The sequence below is a fragment of the Ranitomeya variabilis genome, chromosome 2 (genome assembly GCF_051348905.1).
Source record: "Ranitomeya variabilis isolate aRanVar5 chromosome 2, aRanVar5.hap1, whole genome shotgun sequence".
Lineage (NCBI taxonomy): Eukaryota > Metazoa > Chordata > Amphibia > Anura > Dendrobatidae > Ranitomeya > Ranitomeya variabilis.
Window position 1 is genome coordinate 56,636,245 of NC_135233.1, and position 25,052 is coordinate 56,661,296.

At 44.0% G+C, this 25,052-nt stretch overlaps 1 protein-coding gene across 2 annotated transcripts in view; it reads right to left on the reverse strand.

Annotated features, from left to right (window-relative positions):
• Positions 1–640: 640 nt before the first annotated feature.
• Positions 641–25,052, reverse strand: part of LHCGR (luteinizing hormone/choriogonadotropin receptor) — a 272,805-nt gene continuing 248,393 nt past the window's right edge. Inside the window, exons 10-11 of one of the 2 annotated variants that reach the window (XM_077282451.1) lie at positions 22,156–22,236; positions 641–1,961 (exon numbers count right to left, since the gene is read on the reverse strand). In XM_077282451.1, coding sequence (XP_077138566.1) covers positions 830–1,961; positions 22,156–22,236 — 1,213 coding nt within the window. In that variant the 3' untranslated portion in view covers positions 641–829. The remainder of the gene's footprint in view (positions 1,962–22,155; positions 22,237–25,052) is intronic. The other variant, XM_077282452.1, reaches the window with a different exon arrangement.

The window sequence follows — 25,052 nt, forward strand, 5'->3', positions numbered from 1 at the left end:
ATTTTCCAGGGCCGCATGCCTTGATTGTGAAGTTCTTGTGTCCCTCCTCATACTGCTCAGTACCATCTGCAGCTGTCACTCCATTATTATCTTATCAGAATAAGGCCTCTTGGACACAACATGTGCAATGGAGTACACAGTTTACTAATGATAAAACATTGCATCACAGGTATCGCCAGATTTCACGGTATAAACTGCATCCATTATTAAATAGATCTTTTAGCCCTTACTAACAAAAGAAACAAAAATCAGATTGGCTATATCAGGCATGTAGAGTCCAATGTAACAGTGAGAGAGCTCATGAGTCCAAGTGTATTGAGTCTCCGCCTATCCAGCCCGTCTGTCAGCTGCAGCTTGTACTGAGCAGGGTGATATCGCAGCAGGGAGGAGGGACACTGAGGAGATGTCAATCTGGATTCAACATCAGTCTCGATAATGTCACCTTTGACTTTTTAAGTGATTTATATTTGGTTATGAATCTGACACACGGTTTATGTTAAGTATGCGATGCCTGCAAAAATATATATATATATATATAAATACTTTCCATTGGGTCTTCCTTCATAGACACAGATTTTCAGTTGTTTTTTTTTTCAACTCAAAATTTTTTGTTAAATAAAAATTGTGTTGTCACCAGTTTCCATAAAACCTCTTCATTTTATTAACTCTTTCTTTGTCACAGCACTGTTCCTTGTTTACAACAATTAAAGTATCAAGCACCCGGTGGCACCTCATATATACATAAATAGATGTACATATTTACAGAATGATTTCCCTTTCAGTAATGATTTGTGCAGTTTAATTAAGTACTACGGATCGAGGTGAAGACTCAAGTGTCCGTACATGCCGGTTTGTCTTTTATGCTCAAGTATTGGGGATCCAAGGTTGTAAGGTGCAGATCAGCCCTGGATGCCTTTTTTGGCCCGGTGTATACGCTGTCGGTCTTGCAGTTGGAGGTATAGGCTGTGAAATTACTGACTCTGTAAAGTTCCGCTTGAGCCTTGCAGCAACCGAACTTGCTCATGAGCAGGAAGAAATCTCTCCGGAATGCTTTGGTAAAGATTGCATATAGGAATGGGTTAGCGCAGGAATTCACGGGGTAGAACAAGACCAGCAATATTTTGGAATTGGTCACGGTGATAAGTGGAACTTTAAAGGCTGCGGAAATGGCGAAGAATGAAATTGGCGCCATACATGTAAAGTCGGTGAAGATGAGCACCGCCATTTTCTTGGCTATTGTGGTGTCTTTGTTGGTCGGCGTGAACTCTGGATTTTGGACGGCAATGTAGATTTTGATGTAACAGGCGCATATGATAATGAAGGCTATGACATTGAGCACCAATATGATGATTATGTATGCCTGTGAAAGAGGCGTTTCGATGTCCATGGGCAGGCATATACTGACTTTAATGTAATTGCTTACGCCAACAAGAGGCAGAAGAGCAATGAGAAGTGAAAAAATCCAGCCTCCGAGCATAATCAAAATTGCGTGCCTTAACCGGAGCTTACGGTCAAGTTGCATTGCATAGGTGATCGTATGCCATCTCTCAAGGGTTATCACAGTCAGAGTGTAGACCGACAGCTCACTGGCAAATACCGTGAAGAATCCAGCCGCGCTGCAGCCGCTCCCGGTCTGCCAGTCAATAGCATGGTTATAGTACTGACTTTTAGTCTTGGAGTCAACCGATGCGATCAGCAGTAGATAAATCCCCATGCAAAAGTCTGCAAACGAAAGGTTGCACATCAGAAAGCGAGGGACGGTGAACTTGTAATGACTAGTCAGCAGGACTAAAAGAACCACGGCATTTCCTGCAATAGCAAGTATGCTAATAAACCAGATCAGGACTCGAAGGAAATTGTAGCCCATGATGTCCTCGCAAGGGTTAAAGGCATCTGGCTCCGGGTTACATTTCAGGGTTCTCGGCTTAAAAAATTCTTCATAGTCCATTGTCAGTTCCATACTGAAAAAAAAACCAATATGTTGTCAATTACAATCGATAAAACAAGATTTTATATATTCAGTTGCAAAAAAATGATTCATCCTCCATTGATCATTAGGATTATTAGTTAAATTGTAACACTTTTTGCTGTTTGCGATAAAAAAAAAAAATTAAAACAAGAACAATTTAAAGGGAACCTGGCAGCAGGATTTCACCCCCTAATTACATGTGCATGTAACTCTCCAGCAATACCTCTACCTAGACAATCCGTTCCTCCATTCCAAATCTGCGCTTGTATTGATATACAGTTAGAACAATGGTAGATCTGAAGCCTCTGTCACTCCAGCTCTATTCCCCGCCCAGCGCCGCCTCCCCCTGCTGGACTTGCAGCCTCTATGCTGTGGGACTTCAGGTAAAGGAGCCGTCAATCAAAAAGGGGGCGGCATTAAACACTTGCTGCCTGCTTTCCCCCTTGTGAAACCCTACAAACCGCTTACTTTTCTGGGGACTTTTCTATTGAAAAGGGATTGTCCATTGGGTGCAGTTTTCTTGTGTCCTTTGCATATTGATTTCTTACAGGTTCTAAGATCTCTCCTAGTGGCCATTGTATATCTTCCACAGAAGGAAAACCTGTTACATTTGTGTGATGATAAGGTGCCATACCCCTGAGGAAGCCATAGTGCATGGTGTACCACGTAGGGCTTCTTTTACTCTCTACCTACATTCATTTTTTTAGGGTTTATGCCATTTAGGTCACATGCTCATTTCTGATCTGGTATTTAATTAGTCTACTCACTTTATTCTTATATTTTTCAGTCACTTTACACCATTCTATTGATTCTGATGTATTTGTTTATTGAGGCTTTCAGGGAGATTGTATTGATCCCTTTATATACTACATTTTGGGGATCTGGTCATGTACAAAAAACTTGTTGTTTTGGTTTCTTTGCCGTTTTAATGCTTTTAACGTTGATTTGTTCACTATGTACATTTTATACAATGCAGGCTGTCTCATATTATTATTATTTTATTTTCTTCTATTTTTAGGGGTTACTGGTGCTTTAAATACACCATTCTTTTCTCCTCTTCATACTTGTGTTTTGGTGTATAGCAGAGAACTCTCTGATATTGGTAGTGCTTTCCATACATGTCCTTTTCCATATAAGTGTATAGCACATTCTAATACAGGAAAGATATATATCTTGGTACCGTGTTAGCCAGTAGATAGAAAAATATTTAGAACTAGATGGCAGCCCGATTCTAAAGAATCGGGAGTCTAGAATCCATATATACTTTATTTATTCAAATGTAAGAATAATACAATTAATAAATAATAGTAAGAAAGAACAAAAAATGGCTGCACTCACCAGCTCTTGACAATTCTTGTTATTTAAGGTACAGTTACACAGGATCCATGAACATGCTTATGAGGGGAGTGATGAAAGACATCAGACAACAACTTTGCGTGTTGTGGCAAATGCCACAACAACGGTTCTTTGCTTAAGAACAATAATGTAAATAATAAATAATATGTATCAATAACTATGTATATTGGTATGTTCTATGACATTTTAAAATATTTTATTATTATGTGGAAGGGCTCTTAGTACCCATACTGGCGCATACTTGTGTGCCCATGAGGTATTTTCACAGTAATTTTACATCTGATGGGTTGGTATGAAACGTTTTTAATCATCTCTTGGGCTTAGCTAAGCCTTCATTTTAAATAATTCTAATAGGTACAACAGAAATAAAAGCCTTTTTGTGTACCCAAATTTTTTGTGTTTATTTTTACAGAAGTGTAAAATTTAAGAAATCAACGTTCATAGTACACCGATGGGCTAATATAAACATGCCCATCAACCACGTCATGGTAGCCTTTGAACTGATGGGTCCTAACTAACTGATTCCTATTTCTTAATACTCAGACCTCTTTCACATCTGCATGTTTCTGATATTTGCAGAAGTAATGTTAAAAACAATACAACTTCCACACTTGGCACCAAAGAACTGACCTACAACACACTTTCAGCAAGTGCCATGCAATGTAGATGAAGCTTGGAGTTAACTTGCAGTAAATGCGGCAAACGCGGCTTCGACAATTGCATTAAATGCAGCCACAACAAAAACACTGGTAAGTCGAGATTTTGTGGCGAAAACTGCAGAAACCACATGTGCCGCACCTGCCGCAAGTGAAGTACAAATTCCGTATACATTGCATGCAACTTACAGCAAGAGTGGCGTGGGTCAGCCTTAGGCAGGAAGTGCAGAAATAGCCTTTTTTCCACCATAAATTCTCCAAATAGCAGAAAAATGTTGATGTGAAAGCAAAATCTCTATTCTTTCCCTATCTATCTAAATATGTACCTATCTATATATCTATTTCTATGTACAGAACACACCTGGAGATAGAGATGTGTGTGAACAGCCATCCCACCCGTCTCTTACCTGTTCACAAAAACCTCACCCTTTTTAAAAACAAAATGAAATCTCTCAGCAGCTATACTGCTGGAGCTTCAAATACAGGTTCCTATCACCAAATACAGGCATTTGGATGATACACATCTTACATCTTGTACTTAATATGTGTTCTACTTACCTATAAAAATATGTATTGATATATCATATTTCTAAATTTATGTAGATATGATATAGAGTTATTAACCCTATATGCTAATGAGTACGTATGTTATATACGTATTTCCTACATAAGTACTTAAAATCTACTGTATATGTCTATGGCTACACTAATTTTTTTTTGTTTTTGTTTTTTTTCCTTATCTCTATACATAGAATTTACCTATTGCTGTCTATGTTATTAGAAAAACTGAATAATGAAAAAAAAGAAAAGTAACTTTAAACTAAAATATTTTTGTACACAATATTACGTGTGAAGACTTTAGTACTATCAGCCAATAATTGTCCTTGAAGTGGTGTATTAACCACTTTAACCCTCACATTGCTACATTGCTTCACCCTGGAAAAAGCAACATACAATTGACCATGGGCAAAAGCAGGTTCTGGTAGATAAATGCCAACTCGATGGAGGGTCTGGCCTTGAGATTTATTTATGGTCATTGCAAATGCGGGCTTGATGGGAAATTGTCTCCGTCTTAATTTAAAAGGTAATCCAGTCTCTGATGGACACAAATCAATTCGTGGAATGAATACCACATTTCCTGCTGCTGACCCACTAATTACTTTAGCCAGTATGATATTGGCATGTAAGGCAGTGACAATGAGCCGCGTACCATTGCAGAGACCTTTGTTCATGTTCAGATTATGTAATAACATGACAATGGTGCCAATTTTAAGTTTCAGCCGATGTGAAGGCATTCCAGTTGGTGTTAGTGAATTCAAAAACTCAAGAGGGTATTGATCGAGGTCATCAGCTTCATCAGGATCAATGGAATCATCACTGATATATTCAGTATAGTCACCTATCAATAAATCCATGACTTGGGAATTGACTTTCTCAACGTCCTCATTTTTTGGACATAAAATTGCATGAGATGCAGCTGTATTTATGCTTTCGGTGTCATTCACATCAATACAAAGATTATCTCCAAAAATTTCAATTATTAAACAGCCAGTGCATACCATGTCTGGAGGAATTTCAATTACATCATCTCCAAGATTATGTTCATTAGATAGTTCACCATTTCCCAGTTGAAGCAACCAACTGCTGTAGTGAGGATCAATGGAGCGCATGTTGTTAATAAGTGGCAGGCGAGTAAAATGTTGCCAGTGTTGTGAATATTTTATACAGCTCTCTACAACATCAGTTCTTGTCCCATGAGGGATGACAGGAAGACATTGTCTAAAGTCGCCTCCAAAAACAATCACTTTACCTCCAAACGGTGTTTTTTCTTTGTGAGCTACATTTGTTGTCATGACATCACGTAAAACTCTATCAATGACATGCAATGCATATTTGGATAGCATTGTGCACTCATCAATAATAAAAAGTTTAGTGCTGTGCAAATCTTTTGCTGCATCGGTATCATTCTTAATCCTGGAAACAGATGTTTCATTCACAGGAATTGGAATCCCATAAAGAGAATGAATGGTTCGTCCACCTTGTAGCAAGTTGGCGGCAATTCCAGTAGTGGCAGCAGGTGACACAATGTCTCCTTGTCCTCTTAGCTGATGTAGGAGTAGATGATATAGGTACGTTTTTCCGCTGCCACCAGGACCATCAAGGAAAAAACACTTTGCTGTAGAATTAGTGTCTTCTAAAGCTTGAGTGATAGCATCAAAAGCAAAAAGTTGGTCCTCATTTAGAGTAGCTTTCATTTCAGCAGCTGCTGATAACTCATAATCTTTATCATACTGTGGGAGGAGGTGTTGTTTCTTGACTGGACGTGGCAAATTAAAATCAGTATAAGTTTTGCCATGAGCTTTAAGAACATGTTGGACATCTGTCATAGCATAGCCTTCACAATTGACACACTCCAGAGTGTCGGAGTGGTATGCATGGCAGTAGTCTTCTACAAAGTGTTCCTTAAATTCATCCCATAAGTCCCGAGGTTTAGCTGGAGGACCAAAAATACAAATGTAGGCAAACATGTCACGTAGCTGTGCTGGCATGTTGAGAATACTGGCATCAAGTAATGTATTTCTCCACAGCCTATCATCAAATAGTAAGCCAAGAGCTAATGCCGCATCTTTAAAGGTTTCATGTGTGACTCCGTGTACAGTTTTTATGCTGTCAAAACTGGTTGCACCTTTCACATGTAACAATAACAATCTTAAATAGTAGCGTTCTTGGTCTTTCACACTGACAGTATACATTCGTCCAACCACAGAACCACCTGCTCGCTTTCTAACTTCCGAAGAACCTTCTTTCCAAACATAGTTTTCGGGAATTTCACGGTATAAATAAATATGAGCATGATGGTCGTTCTGATTAAGCTTGAAGTAGGCCATAAGTGTAGAATTTTGATGGAGCTTTTGTTTGATGTTTCCAATAGAGTCATCCTCATGAAAATAGAGTGGCTGAGAATGCGGTAGATGTACAGCAAGGCGAATGATGCTATGAGATTGTTTATGCATTGGATATGAGAATATTCGCCAAGCTGCCTCTGGTGCACTGACATATCTTGAATCCATGAATTGGTGTGTTTCATCATGTTGGATGTTAGTCTGGCAGATTTCAAGATTGGCTTTATCATGTCCTTTGTAGACGTATTTAAATAAATATTTCACAGCCTGAATGGAACCACAAACTTCGACATTTATATGACACTTGTATTTTAATAGCAGGAACGGATTATATGGAACCACCCACAAATTGTCAATCATGTTAGAATGGTGTTGAAAAGATGGGCCAAAGTGTCTGCGATAAGTAGGATGGGCGTCCTTAGCTATGATGGTTCTTGGTTGCAAATCTTTAGGGAAACCTTTTGTACACTTCCCCAGATCCATACACGGAGAATTTGGGTTGTGTTCTCCACACGGACCATGAATCATATGTTGGAGAACAATTTTATGGAGGTGAGGGTAGTGGGTAGGATTGGGAATTTCAGCCCACACTGTATTGTCTATGTCCTCCTCAGTCCTTAATTTGGAGTTGCTGTCCATAATAATCAAAATGTGAGCGTGTGGAAGGCCACGTTTTTGAAATTCAATTACATGAACCATAGCGCAAACTTTCCCAAATAATCCGTTGTTAATGTCTTTTAAGAGTGCTTCCAGTTTTATTTTGAAAACACGTGCCACCAAATCAGGTCTATGTTCCACACGCTGCCAAGGTTCCAAATTCTCAGTAATCTCATTCCATTTCGGATTACAGGTCATGGTGATGAATAGATCAGGACGACCATATTTAGTCACAATAGCCATGGCATCCTGGTACCGCTGCTGCATATTCCTGGGACTGCCTTCAAATGAAGATGGTAAAATGACCGTTTTTCCAATGGGGATGCCCTTCTCAATGGATTTTTTCTGGAGATGTTCCTGGAGTACACAATAATCCTCTACTTTCAAATCCTTTTGGTGTTGACGGATATAATTTAGGCGATTTGCCTCGATTTTCACATAAGCATCCACTAAGTACTGCTGAGTGAGTTTGCCACCATTCAGGAGTGGATTAAACTGATTACGGACAGACAGCACATAGCAGTAATATTGCAGTTGTGTAACTCTGCGTGGACTTTGCCCTTGTTGCTTGAGGCCATCATGCCAGCCCTGGTCTCCGTAAGGGAAAAATAAAGGATAGAGTAAAGCATCTAAATTACTGTGTAGAATGCTGACCTGTTGTGTTCTTGGCGCCAAAGGATTTTTGGGGTCCGGTTGTAAATGTATTAAAATATCACGATTAAATGGTGGCTCTCCATTGTCATTTTCAAATACGACAGCAACTTCATTCACAGTTGGATTATTATATCGGCGAGGGTCTTGATTCCGATCTTGTTTAAGGGCCATGATGATATTTGGCATAAGAGTGCCATTAGCTTCAGCTTTAAGATGTTCTTCATGTTCCACATCTCGTAACATTTTGTAGGCAGCAACAAAGGGATTCACATTGTCTAACTGAAGAGCAATTATACTCATCAAAGTGGGATGACATTTTTGATTTTGTTCACAGTTTAAACGTTGTTCATTCGCGGTAGCAGTATCCAAAATATACAGTTGGGCATAAGCTGGAACTTGATCATCACTGGGATGTAGGGTTCCAGTACGATGATATATTTGTCCATGTATACGGAAACAGTAAGGGCCATGTCCAGGTGGAGGGGATATATTGGCACCCATGGAGGCGAAAGCAAATGAGCTGTTAATACTACGAATATTTTCCATGAGATTCTTACTGAACTCACTCTCCCCTGTCAGCAATCGTTTAAAGACCTCGGGATATTGGGGTATAGGTATATGCACTTTACTCTTGTGACAACACAGAGTCAAATTTTTATCTGCTGGTATCTCAGCATTAAAATGTAATGCTTGACAATGTTCACATAAATAGTTCATAGGACCACAGGAGTGTTCTACTATGGTACTGTCATCATTAGTAAAACCTGTAGGATGTTGAGGTACAGGTTGTGGTAACGGAGCATTGGAATGTTTCTGTAAGCCAACATATATAAAACGTGGACCTGGTAGAGGATCTTCACTGTCCACAGATTCAATCACTGAGGAGTTGGAAGGTGTATCGTGCACCAGCTGCATTTGGTAATGGTTTGTTTGTTGCCTTAGAAGAGTCAGGTGTGAAGCATGTCTTATAAGCAGACTTAACGGTGTGCAGGCGACGGCGTTTATCATTTGGAGTGTAAGTAGGACAGTGTTTACGCTTACGTGCAGATTTACCAACGGTTAAAGGAGCTTCAGGCTGCACACATTCTATGAATGGAGACAAAGAAGCTGTATTGTGGGCAGAATCTATAACTGAGGACGTGGAAATATTATGTTTGCAACGTTGAGAGCGTGCAGCAGCAGCTTTATTACTTAATCGATTCGTTTTGTCCTCAAAAGACTCATTAGTAATGCGTTTATTGCAAGCAGCATTAACAGTGTCCAGGCGCTTGTGTCTGTCCTCTGTAGTCTCGTTAGCACGCTGTTTGCGCTTACGTGCGGCATCGGCGGCTTTTCGCTCTGCGTCATTGGTATACTTATTATCAGACCTGATGTTACGTGCGCCATCAGCAGCTTTGGGCTCTGTGTCATTAGTATACTTAACAGTGTCCAGGCGCTTGCAGCTCTCCTCTGTACTCTTGTTAGCATGCTGTTTGCGCTTACGTGCGGCATCGGCGGCTTTTCGCTCTGCATCATTACCATACTTTATATCAGACCTGTTCTTACGTGCGCCATCAGCAGCTTTGGACTCTGTGTCATTAGTATACTTAACAGTGTCCAGGCGCTTGCATCTATCCTCTGTACTCTTGTTAGCACGCTGTTTGCGCTTACGTGCGGCATCGGTGGCTTTTCGCTCTGCGTCATTGGTATACTTATTATCAGACCTGATGTTACGTGCGCCATCAGCAGCTTTGGGCTCTGTGTCATTAGTATACTTAACAGTATCAAGGCGCTTGCATCTATCCTCTTTACTCTTGTTAACACGCTGTTTGCGCTTACGTGCGGCATCGGCGTCTTTTTGCTCTGCATTATTAGTATACTTTATATCAGACCTAATCTTACGTGCGCCATCAGCAGCTTTGGGCTGTGTGTCATTAGTATCCTTACTATTAGAGCTCATGTTGGCTAAGCTAAACAGCTTTAAACGTGGTGGTGGCAAACAACAGGTTAATAAGAGGCAGTGTCAGGTAGTAGGAAAATAGCCAGTTAATGATAGGCAATAGTTCTTTGCAGGAATGCAGATATTAATAAATAGGCAGTTTATATTGCAGAGAAATTGCTGGGCAATAATGGACAATGTCCTTATGTGGCAAATAATAGAACAATATACCCAGTGTGGCAAAGAAGAGGTTAATAAACGGCAGTCTCTCAGTATAACAGTCAGTGAATAATAGGCAGTATATGGAGAAAACACCAAACAAAAGTTCAAAATTGGTGTGAAAATGTCACTGAGCCACTTCACAACTAAATATATATAGTTTTGGTAAATGGTATTATCATTTTTTTGACGAAATTCGGCAGGAGCTTGAAGAGCGACGTCACTGGGACCGCCTCCACGCAGTAGAAACTTGTCCGGAGCTAATGTCCGGAGATAAGTGACGTCACCAGTGTCCTACACCCAGGCAGAGCACAGGGGCCCCAGGCAGCATATGGGGCCCCAGGCAGAGCACAGTGGTCCCAGGCAGAGCACAGGGGCCCCAGGCAGCATATGGGGCCCCAGGCAGAGCACAGTGGCCCCAGGCAGAGCACAGGGGCCCCAGGCAGCATATGGGGCCCCAGGCAGAGCACAGTGGTCCCAGGCAGAGCACAGGGGCCCCAGGCAGCCTATGGGGCCCCAGGCAGAGCACAGTGGCCCCAGGCAGAGCACAGGGGCCCCAGGCAGCATATGGGGCCCCAGGCAGAGCACAGGGGCCCCAGGCAGCATATGGGGCCCCAGGCAGAGCACAGGGGCCCCAGGCAGCATATGGGGCCCCAGGCAGAGCACAGTGGCCCCGGGCAGAGCACAGGGGCCCCAGGCAGAACATGGGGCCCCAGGCAGAGCACAGGGGCCCCAGGCAGAGCACAGGGGCCCCAGGCAGCATATGGGGCCCCAGGCAGAGCACAGGGGCCCCAGGCAGAGCACAGGGGCCCCAGGCAGAGCACAGGGGCCCCAGGCAGCATATGGGGCACCAGGCAGAGCACAGGGGCCCCAGGCAGCATATGGGGCCCCAGGCAAAGCACAGGGGCCCCAGGCAGCATATGGGGCCCCAGGCAGAGCACAGTGGCCCCAGGCAGCATATGGGGCCCCAGGCAGAGCACAGTGGCCCCAGGCAGAGCACAGGGGCCCCAGGCAGCATATGGGGCCCCAGGCAGAGCACAGTGGTCCCAGGCAGAGCAAAGGGGCCCCAGGCAGCTTATGGGGCCCCAGGCAGAGCACAGTGGCCCCAGGCAGAACATGGGGCCCCAGGCAGAGCACAGGGGCCCCAGGCAGAGCACAGGGGCCCCAGGCAGAACATGGGGCCCCAGGCAGAGCACAGGGGCCCCAGGCAGAGCACAGGGGCCCCAGGCAGCATATGGGGCCCCAGGCAGAGCACAGGGGCCCCAGGCAGCATATGGGGCCCCAGGCAGAGCACAGTGGCCCCAGGCAGAGCACACACCAAATCGGAGGCCGAGGGGCCCCGCCAACCAAATCGGAGGCCGAGGGGCCCCACCCACCAAATCGGAGGATAAGGGGCCCCGCCCACCAAATCGGAGGCCGAGGGGCCCCGTCCACCAAATCGGAGGCCGAGGGGCCCCGCCCACCAAATCGGAGGCCGAGGGGCCCCGCCCACCAAATCGGAGGCCGAGGGTCCCCGCCCACCAAATCGGAGGCCGAGGGTCCCCGCCCACCAAATCGGAGGCCGAGGGTCCCCACCAACCAAATCGGAGGCCGAGGGGCCCCGCCCACCAAATCGGAGGCCGAGGGGCCCCGCCCACCAAATCGGAGGCCGAGGGTCCCCGCCCACCAAATTATTCTTACATTTGAATAAATAAAGTATATATGGATTCTAGACTCCCGATTCTTTAGAATCGGGCTGCCATCTAGTCTAATATACACTCACTGGCCACTTTATTAGGTACACCTGTCCAACTTCTTGTTAACACTTAATTTCTAATCAGCCAATCACATGGCGGCAACTCAGTGCATTTAGGCATGTAGACATGGTCAAGACAATCTCCTGGGGGGCGTGGCCTGCATGCAGACTAGAGAAGCAGCATAACTCACAGGCTCCTGCTTCTCCGGACTTAAACCGGCTAATATCAGCACTTTTTATTATCTCTTCTCCTCTCTGTGCACTGTAACGGCTCCTGGAAGATCTTGGGCACATGATGACCCGAGGGAGATCGCAGAAACGCAGTTCCCCACTGAAGCTCCCAGATTTCTTCCCCAGAAGACAGTCTGCACATGTGGCAGGTAAAATGGCAGCAGCTTCCCCCTCGGCTTCCTCCCACTCATCTGGTGGCTCTGGAGGGAGGGAGACATCTGAGACTCTTAGCAACTTGTCTCCTATTACTAAAGGAGACATGAAGGAATTTTTAGCCTCCATCCGTGCTTCTCTAAAGGAAGACATGCAGTCTATGTTACAAGAGATTAGGGGGGAAGTCTCATCCTTGGGGGAGAGGACTGCACATGTTGAGAGCAAGATGGCCGAATATGCCACAGCTATAAATGCTCTAGTGGATGAAAACAAAGCTTTGAGGGAGGATATGGATATGGTACAAGATAAGATGCATGACTTGGAAGATAGATCACGGAGAAATAATGTACGTGTCAGGGGTATACCAGAGGACATTCCAGACAAAGATCTAGCTGACTTTTTAATTAAGTTCATGCAATCTGTGCTCCCTTCCTTGCTCCCCAGGGATTTCCTAATTGATAGGATACATAGACTACCTAAGCCACGGCATGTGAACCCAGCCTTGCCCAGAGACACTTTGGCGCGCGTACATTTCTATTCTACCAAAGACGCCTTCATGCAGAAGATGAGGAAAACCCCAGAGCTCCCTGCTGAATACCATGGCTTACAAGTGTTCTCTGACTTATCAGCGCCCACACTGGCAAGGAGGCGAGAATTTGCTCATGTCTGTAAAGCACTACGTGATGTTCATATCCGATACAAATGGGGATTCAACCCTGTCAAGCTGATAATTTCCTATGAAGGTCGTGGTGTAGTCTGCCAATCTCCCAAGCAGGCTGAGATCATGCTAACTGAATGGAAGATTTCCTTCATTCCCCGTCAGAATCCGACAAGAAAGAAAATTGCTCAGGACTGGTTTCAAACTTGAAGAGTAGAATGAGTTGCTGTCCGGATGCAGGACTATGCTGTGAGGGTGCTGCGGATCTTATATTCTGTTTCTCTATTTTTGTTGTTTTTTTTTTTTCTCTCCACCTTTTTTTCTCTGCTCCAGCACCCCGTCCAAGATAACTCCTGGTTATTTTTACCTGTTTGGGAGTGACTCTTGGAATTGCCCTGAGCTGGCATCCACCTACGGTCTAGGACTGACCTTTTAGGTGTTTATCGCCTGACCAGCCTGGCCTTTGGCCTAGTGGCTACATGACTTTGTGTTTAGAAGTTCTTCTAGTTTTCTTTGTGTTTTGTTTCCCTTGTCTTTCTTTTTTTAGGTACACCTCCGAGATGGGTCTTTTTAATGTGGTTCCTGTGATCTTTTATGTGGCTAACACAGGTACACTGATGCAAGTGATGTGGGTTCATGAAGATGTATGTGTGATAGCAAGGTTTAGAATGTTCAATTATGAGTGTTACCATCTTGTCTCTGAATGTTAGGGGGTTGAACTCCCCCTGTAAGAGGTCCATCCTATGGAAAGAAGTGAAAAAATCAGGTGCGGAGATCATCTGCCTGCAGGAGACACATCTGATAGAAGCTGATAATTTTAGGCTTTGTCACCCACAATTCTCTAATATCTACTTCGCTAATAATAACACTAAAAAAGCTGGGGTGTGCATCATCTTTAAAAATACTTTAGCCTTTAAATATATTCGGAGGGTGGCGGATCCTGCGGGCAGATTTCTGATCCTCATATGCACATTGAATGGCGAGTTGCACACCATCACAGTCCTATATGCCCCAAATAATTCGCAACAGTCATTTATCCGCAAGGTATTACAAAGAGTGGATGGTTTGGCACAGGGTGAAAAGTTATATTGCGGAGACTTTAATCTCCCCATGGATAGAGATTTAGACTGCTCACGAGGTGGCGTTCGGCCTAGGGGAGAGTTGAAAGGCTTAACCAAAGAATATCATCTACATGATTTCTGGAGGTACTCCAATGCGAGTGAAAAAGATTATACCTTCTATTCTTTCCGACACCGTACATACTCTCGGATAGACCATATTTTGGTAGATACTACGGTTCTTTCAAGATGCATCTCCTCCAACATAGGACTAATTACCTGGTCTGACCATGCTCCCATTGTGTTACAGTTAGCATTAAAACATCATGTGAATCCTGCCTTTAGATGGCGCCTGAACCCTTCTCTCTTACTAAATGAGAGGGTGACGTGTGGTATTTCTAATGAGCTGACCCACTATTTCCACATTAACAATAATGGGGAAGTTTCAGATGAAACGCTATGGGCTGCACATAAAGTGGTTATTCGGGGATATCTCATACAACAAGCCTCCATACTGAAGCGCAATAGAGGGTTACGGGATGACCTCTTAACTAGACTTGATCAATTGGAATCACTGAATAAAACCTCACCCTCTCAGGCGGTATCGGATGAGTTATACGGGGTTCGCTTTAAATTGCGGGAGAATTTGCTTTCTACCTATGCCCATAATTTACGTAAATTTAAAACTCATTTTTATGCCACTGGAGATAGGGCGGGAGCTATACTGGCCCGTAGGGTACGCAAGCGAGAGGCTAAATCCAGATTAGATGGTTTGCTAGGGCAGAATGGGTGTTTGGTTAGGAATCCGATTGAAATCGCAGAGACATTTGCAAAGTATTACTCCCATTTATATAACTTACATTCTGACCAGCAGACCCGTCAACCCACCCAGGTATCAATCGACTCATATCTACAGTCAGTTAATTTACCATGCGTATCCCAAGAACAATTACTCTTGTTAAATGCCCCATTTACAGAGGAGGAGATTAAAAAAACCATTAAAAGTAGTAAGCTGCACACCGCACCTGGTCCGGATGGACTATCAAATGAATATTATCGCACTTTTCAGGATCTTCTGGCCCCATATCTATTGAGGTTGTTTTCTAGTTGGAGGGAATCAGGCAAAGTTGCTGCCTCCAATCTGGAAGCTATTATTACCACTCTCCCTAAGCCAGGTAAGCCCCCTGATAGTCCTGGAAATTTTAGGCCCATTGCTTTATTGAATTGTGATTTAAAGATATATACCAAATTGTTAGCCTCCCGCCTTCATTTGATAATCCCCTCTCTTGTCTCTCCTGACCGGGTCGGTTTTGTGGCTGGCCGGGAAACTAAGGATGGTACCCGCCGAATGTTGAATCTCATCAGGGTGGCGGAACTGTCGGGCCTTCCCAGTGCCTTTCTGTCTTTGGATGCTGAGAAGGCTTTTGATAGGGTACATTGGGGATATTTGGGAAGTGTTCTTCAGAAGTTCGGTTTGGAGGGCCCCATCCTATCGGCGATCTCGGCCATATATTCTACTCCATCTGCCAGAGTTCTCGCCTCTGGAGTAGTATCTGCCCCCTTTCTGATCGCCAATGGGACACGGCAGGGATGTCCATTATCCCCCATTATATTTGCATTATGCATGGAGCCATTGGCGGAGAAAATCCGTTTTAACTCGGATATTTCAGGCCTGATGGTGGGCCCGGCTGCTCATAAGATTGGTCTATACGCGGATGACGTTATCATAACTTGTGTGGATCTGGAACGGTCGTTCTCGGCAGTCATGGCTGAACTAGAGGATTTTGCGTCAGTATCCTATTACAAACTGAACGCATCCAAATCTTTGGTATTCCCTGTCGCGGTCCCTTTGGTCGTCAGAACTGAATTAGAGAATAAGTTTCCCTTTCGTTGGACTGATCAGGGTATCCCTTTCCTTGGTATAAAGCTTACATGTTCTCAACATAATATAGAGGTGAATTATTCTGCTCTATTCAGAGAGATTAAGTCTGAGTTAGACACCTTGCATATGTTTATGACATCCTGGGTGGCCAGAATCAACATTTTCAAAATGAAAATTCTCCCCAAGATATTATATTATTTTAGATGTCTCCCTTTGAGGGTTCCAAGCAAAATTATAACAAACTTTCAACGCTTAACAAATAGATACATATGGGCCCACAAAACTCCCAGAGTGGCTAAATCCCTTATGTACTACCCTTATGAGTTGGGGGGAATGGGATTACCAAATTTGATGGCGTACTATAAGGCCTCGGTGGTGGCAGGGTTGCGGGACTGGTGGCAGCTTGATAAGGATCATAGATGGTTGCAAATTGAAAATTTCTATGCAACTAGAGGCTCCACCCGATTCATGCTGGAGGTTGAAGCTTTGGGTCCACGGACAGGTAGTCTCCCCCTACCAACCATGTCTACTGCACTGCATTTTTGGAGACAGACAGTCCCGTCTCTTATTAAAATTCCGTTAACTGAAGTGTCAATGAAGGCGCTAGAATTACATATTCCATATATAGATTTACAGCCATGGGTACTAGCTGGTGTAAAATCACTTCATCAGCTGCTTGATGACACAATGATTAAACCGTTTGATCGCCTAGTTGCGAAACACCCTGATATTCGGCATAGATTTTATCAGTTTTTACAATTAAGACATCTTATGCACACTACTCAACTGACGCCCTTTTTTAATACCAACCTAGTTCGTACAGTAAATGGTCTTTTCTTGGTGCCTGGTCCTAGTACTCGCAATGTATCTATTTTGTATAGAGCCCTGAATGATCCTGACCCAGAGGTTAAGTTGCAATTCATGAGCCAGTGGGAGGATGACTTACAGGTCACCCTAGCGCCTGATGGGTGGCGGGAAGCGGTGTTAGAGGTTCGGAGAGTATCCTCATGTGTAAACCATCTGGAACAATTAAAAAAAGTCCACTTACGCTGGTACTATTACCCAGTTAAAGTTGCCCATTTTGGCCCTCAATGCTCCCCATTGTGCTGGAGAGGCTGCGGTATGTTGGGGACGCTTAGCCATATGTGGTGGTCATGTCCGAAATTACAAAATCTTTGGGTTAGTTTAGAGGACGTGATAGCGGAGGTGACTGGGATTCGGGTGGCCCTGCGACCTAGTATGGTTTTATTGCATATTGGTTTGGATGAGATCCCACATGGGCTGAGAGGTGTGTTCTCACATTTGTTTATAGCCGCTAGACTGGCAGTGGCTTCCAAATGGAGAGTGACTAGCGCACCGACCATACAATCTGTGATTGATAGGATGAACCTTCATTGCCAATACGAACGGGCACTGGTGTTATCTGCGTCATCAAAAACAAAAAAGTCTCAGATCTGGGAGCCGTGGCTTGATAGCCGGTTTTCCTTTATCCCAGCGTGAAGACGCTTGTCCTACTGTGATCCGGGATCTGATACTCCCGGCACGTGAAAATCTTGCACTGTGCCTAGCTGTCTAGTTTATATGTCGCTTTGACTTTCAGGAACCTGTATTTCAGTAGGTTAGTTTATGTTTAGACCTTTGATCTAAATAATCTACAGTTGTATACCTATGTGTACCTACTCCCTTTCCCCCCCCTCCCTTGCATTGGTATGTCTGTTTTCTTATTGTATTAATAATCTACTCTGCTCTGTTTGCGGAATTGTTGTGTTTATCTGTGTAACCTGAAAATTTTTTAATAAACATGATTCATTAAAATAAAAAAAAAAAAAAAAAAGACAATCTCCTGCAGTTCAAACCGAGCATCAGTATGGGGAAGAAAGGTGATTTGAGTGCCTTTGAACGTGGCATGGTTGTTGGTGCCAGAAGGGCTGGTCTGAGTATTTCAGAAACTGCTGATCTACTGGGATTTTCACGCACAACCATCTCTAGGGTTTACAGAGAATGGTCCGAAAAAGAAAAAAAATCCAGTGAGCGGCAGTTCTGTGGGCGGAAATGCCTTGTTGATGCCAGAGGTCAGAGGAGAATGGGCAGACTGGTTCGAGCTGATAGAAAGGCAACAGTGACTCAAATCGCCACCCGTTACAACCAAGGTAGGCCTAAGAGCATCTCTGAACGCACAGTGCGTCGAACTTTGAGGCAGATGGGCTACAGCAGCAGAAGACCACACCGGGTACCACTCCTTTCAGCTAAGAATAGGAAACTGAGGCTACAATTTGTACAAGCTCATCGAAATTGGACAGTAGAAGATTGGAAAAACGTTGCTTGGTCTGATGAGTCTCGATTTCTGCTGCGACATTCGGATGGTAGGGTCAGAATTTGGCGTAAACAACATGAAAGCATGGATCCATCCTGCCTTGTATGGAGCATCTTTGGGATGTGCAGCCGACAAATCTGCGGCAACTGTGTGATGCCATCATGTCAATATGGACCAAAATCTCTGAGGAATGCTTCCAGCACCTTGTTGAATCTATGCCACGAAGAATTGAGGCAGTTCTGAAGGCAAAAGGGGTCCAACCCGTTACTAGCATGGTGTACCTAATAAAGTGGCCGGTGAGTGTATAATTGCCTAGAATACTACTTCCTGCAATTTGTGCCAACTTCAGTGGCTTTGTCCGGAGCTAATGTCCGGAGATAATGTCCGGAGGTAATGTCCGGAGATAAGTGACGTCACCAGTGTCCTACACCCAGGCAGAGCACAGGGGCCCCAGGCAGCATATGGGGCCCCAGGCACAGCACAGTGGCCCCAGGCAGAGCACAGGGGCCCCAGGCAGCATATGGGGCCCCAGGCAGAGCACAGGGGCCCCAGGCAGCATATGGGGCCCCAGGCAGAGCACAGGGGCCCCAGGCAGCATATGGGGCCCCAGGCAGAGCACAGGGGACCCAGGAAGAGCACAGGGGCCCCAGGCAGCATATGGGGCCCCAGGCAGAGCACAGGGGCCCCAGGCAGCATATGGGGCCCCAGGCAGAGCACAGTGGCCCCAGGCAGAGCACAGGGGCCCCAGGCAGCATATGGGGCCCCAGGCAGAGCACAGGGGCCCCAGGCAGCATATGGGGCCCCAGGCAGAGCACAGGGGCCCCAGGCAGCAAATGGGGCCCCAGGCAGAGCACAGGGGACCCAGGAAGAGCACAGGGGCCCCAGGCAGCATATGGGGCCCCAGGCAGAGCACAGGGGCCCCAGGCAGCATATGGGGCCCCAGGCAGAGCACAGTGGCCCCAGGCAGCATATGGGGCCCCAGGCAGAGCACAGTGGCCCCAGGCAGAGCACAGGGGCCCCAGGCAGCTTATGGGGCCCCAGGCAGAGCACAGTGGCCCCAGGCAGAACATGGGGCCCCAGGCAGAGCACAGTGGCCCCAGGCAGAGCACAGGGGCCCCAGGCAGAACATGGGGCCCCAGGCAGAGCACAGGGGCCCCAGGCAGAGCACAGGGGCCCCAGGCAGCATATGGGGCCCCAGGCAGAGCACAGGGGCCCCAGGCAGCATATGGGGCCCCAGGCAGAGCACAGTGGCCCCAGGCAGAGCACACACCAAATCGGAGGCCGAGGGGCCCCGCCAACCAAATCGGAGGCCGAGGGGCCCCGCCCACCACATCGGAGGCCGAGGGGCCCCGCCCACCAAATCGGAGGCCGAGGGGCCCCGCCCACCAAATCGGAGGCCGAGGGGCCCCGCCCACCACATCGGAGGCAGAGGGTCCCCGCCCACCAAATCGGAGGCCGAGGGGCCCCGCCCACCAAATCGGAGGCCGAGGGGCCCCGCCCACCAAATCGGAGGCAGAGGGTCCCCGCCCACCAAATCGGAGGCCGAGGGTCCCCGCCCACCAAATTGGAGGCCGAGGGTCCCCGCCCACCAAATCGGAGGCTGAGGGTCCCCGCCCACCAAATCGGAGGACGAGGGGCCCCACCTGTGAAAATTTTACTGTGAAAATACCTGATGGGCACACAAGTATGCGCCAGTATGGGTACTAAGAGCTTTTCCACATAATAATGAAATATTTTAAAATGTCATAGAACATACCAATATACATAGTTATTGATACATATTATTTATTATTTACATTATTGTTCTTAAGCAAAGAACCGTTGTTGTGGCATTTGCCACAACACGCAAAGTTGTTGTCTGATGTCTTTCATCACTCCCCTCATAAGCATGTTCATGGATCCTGTGTAACTGTACCTTAAATAACAAGAATTGTCAAGAGCTGGTGAGTGCAGCCATTTTTTGTTCTTTCTTACTATTATTTATTAATTGTATTATTCTTACATTTGAATAAATAAAGTATATATGGATTCTAGACTCCCGATTCTTTAGAATCGGGCTGCCATCTAGTCAGTTTATATTCCCAGACTCTTCTGTCTCTCTGAGTTTTGAAGTTACCTTTTAACACAAGTAATTTCATGTCTATAATGTTATGATTTGGGAGACAAAAATGCAATTTGTTACCTTTTAATGGCTAACTAAAAAGATGGTATCAACCACTGAGGACTCTCAATTCTAAACATTTTTCTAGCACATTTTAATAATCTATAACGAGCCATGCACCTCAGTGATTTTTAAAGGAATCTGTCAGCAGGTTTTTATCATGTTAATCTGAAAGCGTGATGTAGGGCCTGATACCCTGATTCCAGGGATGTCACTTACTGGTCTGCTTGTTGTCATTTCAATACAATCAGTGTTTTATTAGCAGGAGATTATCACTAGAGGACTAGTTGTCTTGTGTCATGTAGTCTTCCTGCTCTGTGTTACCACGCTCAAAATTTCTGCCAGTGTTCAGTGTAGACAGAAAGCAGCCAATCAGTCGTGTGGGTGTGGGTATACAGAGCTCTGCATTCAGGGAAGTGCTTGATCTGAAGCAGAAAAAACAGGGATTTTATCAAAACTGCAACAAGCAGCTCCGTTTTCACACATTGCTGGAATCAGGGCCTCTGCCCCTACATTTTGCTCCTCTCAGATTACATGGAAAAACCTGGTGATAAATTCCATTGTAAGGATGGGGTCACACGAATATATAAAAAAATCGGTCTGTTTTTCATCTAGAAAAGTGAGATGATTTTGTTCTCGATTGTCTTCCATGTGCTGTCCGTATACAATTAATCTTTTTACTCATGCGCTATTAATTATAATTTAAAGTTTCCTATGTTACAGAATTGCAATGCATTCATAAAAATCGACTGCCACTCTGATGGTCCGCATGGCATCTGATTTTTTTTTTTTCTTGCACCCGTCTGATTTTGGAGTGAATACAACTTAGAAAAAAATCTGGAGATCTGCACTGCCTCGCTGAATAACACCAGTCCAAGTGCAAGTACCTCTTCTACTGGATTGCACTTGTCTGAGTTATACTGTGGTTGTAACCATTAGGGTATGTTTCCACGTTCAGGAAACGCTGCGTTTTTGACGCTGCGTTTTTCCGCAGCGTCAAAAACGCAGCGTCCAGATGTTACAGCATAGTGGAGGGGATTTCATGAAATCCAGACTCCACTATGCGTGAAAAAACGCATGCGTTTTTGCCGCGAAAACGCATGCGTGGTGCGTTTTTTCTAAACGCAGCATGTTGCTACAATGAGCAAAACACGCAGGAACACCGCAGGTGACCTGCCAGTGACCTCAGGTGCAGCTTTGGTCAGGATTTTACCTGCATAAAATCCTGACCAAAGCCTGAAGCAAAACTGAACGTGGAAACATACCCTGATAGTTCAGATTCAATGACTACAAGTGGAGATTTTGAAAAAAAAAAAAGTGAGGAAATAATAGAAAACTGCCCATCTTGTAACCCTCAGTGATCGCTGAACCGAAGGATCAAAACTGTTCAGGACTCTCCTCTTTCAACACTAAAGAGGGGCTCCATAGATTTCCTGCTGAGTTCATCTTCATTGTCGGAGGAAAGCAACAAAATACGGTACTTTTTTCACTCCCATTTTAAGGATTGGTGGGAGTCTCAGCACCCAGAGAACCACTGATCAAAACTTTTGACATGTCTCAAAAAATGTATGTGCACGATAATAATGCACAGTTTTTCTAGATTAAATAAAAAGGAAATCACTGCTGCTTACTTTGTTTCATTTGTTTGCTTCCTTGGCAAAATGTTACCTTGGTTTGTCAAGTTTCCTAAGTATGCAAGCGGGGAGTCAAGCCTGTGGGGGTACAGAAGCATTATATAAGCGAACACACAATATGCTGCATTTTTATCTTACAAGGTACCAATTTAAAAATTTTAAGCTTTGGTATTCATTGATTTCATGGTATAAACTAATGAGCGGCATAACGTAATATTTAACATGTAATATAATATACAATAATACATATAACATGTAATAATGCAATAATATATATATAACATGTAATATAACATGTAGTAATATATAACAATAATATAACATGTAATGTAATAATATGTATAACATGTAATATAATATATAACATTTAATGTAATAATATATAACATGTAATAATATAATATATTACATGTAATAAGAATATAGAAGATGTAATAATATACTATATAACATTTAACATAACTTGTAAAAATATAATATAACATGCAATAATAATATAATATATAACATGTAATAGTATAATATATAACATGTAATAATAGTATAATATATAACGTAAAAATCATTGACTTATAAACACAGAACATTACAATATTTCTTACAAAGAACAATGCTAAAGTAAAAAAATAAAATTGAATAGAATATCCATACAACAGCAGGAATCAAGGAGAGGGTGAGGTGTATAAGAAAATTACATACAACAGAAAACAGAAGAAAAAAAACGATTGGGTTAGTGAACATGAAGATACAGGGAACAGGGAAGATACAGACGTCATGTTCATCCACATGACTGCCTCAGACAGTCTCTGGCCACTTTGGTCTAGTGTTGTATTGAGCCTAGTGATGACTGCTGTGGTCCCGTGAATGTATGGCATGGGCACGTCATCACTGCGAAGAAATACAGAAGTTGCGGAGCCCATCGCTTCTGGAACTTTGAAGGATTGAACAGTTGTTTTTTGTTATTTTATCAACTTTCCTTCTGTTGAACCATTTTTTGTTAAAATCATGAACATCCCACTCACCGTAATTAATTTTAACGAGAAATCTCATCTCAAATATATATTATTTATTTATTAAAGGAGATAGAAAAATTCAGAATGGGGCAAACTTTTATGTGGTTGTCACGGATCCCCACTCCGTGGTGTCACTAATTCGTCACGTATCTGCTCTCAGCACGTGACTTGGGGTTGTGCCTGCAAGGGTTAATCTATCTCCTCTCTCTCAGTCCAGCATTCAACCTCTGTCCTATGCTATAATGGGAGCATAAATCACACACCGACCCAGACCACACACCCGCTCATACACGCTGCCACCACTCATCGAACACACGGGAGATGAGTCCTGGAAATATTTATAGTATTGTCTACCACTCATAAGGCTCACACACCTTAGGCTATGGATTTGTTAGAACATTCAAGGTTCAACTTGTTAAAGTTCATACTTTAATGCAAAAAGGTTCAGTGCTTACAGTAAGAAAAAGGTATAAAAATATGATAATAAAAAGACATACAACTTATGCAAAACAGTATAACATAAACAGGAGAAAACTTACAGAAATCATCTGACTTGGTAGTCTGCTTTCTGCTCCCTGAGGGGGGTGAATATGACGTTGGTGGAACACATCAGCTTCTCAGGCTGCCCTCACATGTGAACACGATTCTAGGTATACAGGTCTAATTTATAGCCTTGGTCTGGAGGTGAGATTTCTAGACCAGCCCCTCAGGTTAATATCATAATTGCCTGTTTTTGATTGGACCACGGCCGCGCTACCAATGAATATATTATTTTCTCTTGAAATCCTTTGTGTTCTTACAGAGATACTATCAGGCCATAATTGACATCTCTCTTCCAAGAGCTATTAGGTGTCAAGTGTTACCCTTTCTTCTTGGTCCTAGCTAGACCCCCTGGTGAGATTTGGAGACAGAAGTCTGCTTGTCTCAGGAAAATACATATTAACACCTGGGTGAGACATGCAGCCTTCAGGACAGATGTTACTAGTCACACAATACCTATACATAGGTCACTGCACACACACACACACACACACACACATATCTATATATATAATTGTCTAAGGGTTTTTCTGTCTGTCTGTCCCGTTTATTCATTCGCTGATTGGTCGAGGCCGCCTGGGCCTCGACCAATCAGCGACGGGCACAGTATCGACGTAGATGTCATAATGGTTGCCATGGCGACGATGATGTCAAAAAGGTTGCCTCGACCAATCAGCGACGGGCACAGTCAGAATCATCATTGTCCATATACTACGGGGACATGCATATTCTAGAATACCCGATGCGTTAGAATCGGGCCACAATCTAGTATATATATATATATATATATATATATATATATATATACAGTGGGGCAAAAAAGTATTTAGTCAGTCAGCAATAGTGCAAGTTCCACCACTTAAAAAGATGAGAGGCGTCTGTAATTTACATCATAGGTAGACCTCAACTATGGGAGACAAACTGAGAAAAAAAATCCAGAAAATCACATTGTCTGTTTTTTTATCATTTTATTTGCATATTATGGTGGAAAATAAGTATTTGGTCAGAAACAAAATTTCATCTCAATACTTTGTAATATATCCTTTGTTGGCAATGACAGAGGTCAAACGTTTTCTGTAAGTCTTCACAAGGTTGCCACACACTGTTGTTGGTATGTTGGCCCATTCCTCCATGCAGATCTCCTCTAGAGCAGTGATGTTTTTGGCTTTTCGCTTGGCAACACGGACTTTCAACTCCCTCCAAAGGTTTTCTATAGGGTTGAGATCTGGAGACTGGCTAGGCCACTCCAGGACCTTGAAATGCTTCTTACGAAGCCACTCCTTCGTTGCCCTGGCGGTGTGCTTTGGATCATTGTCATGTTGAAAGACCCAGCCACGTTTC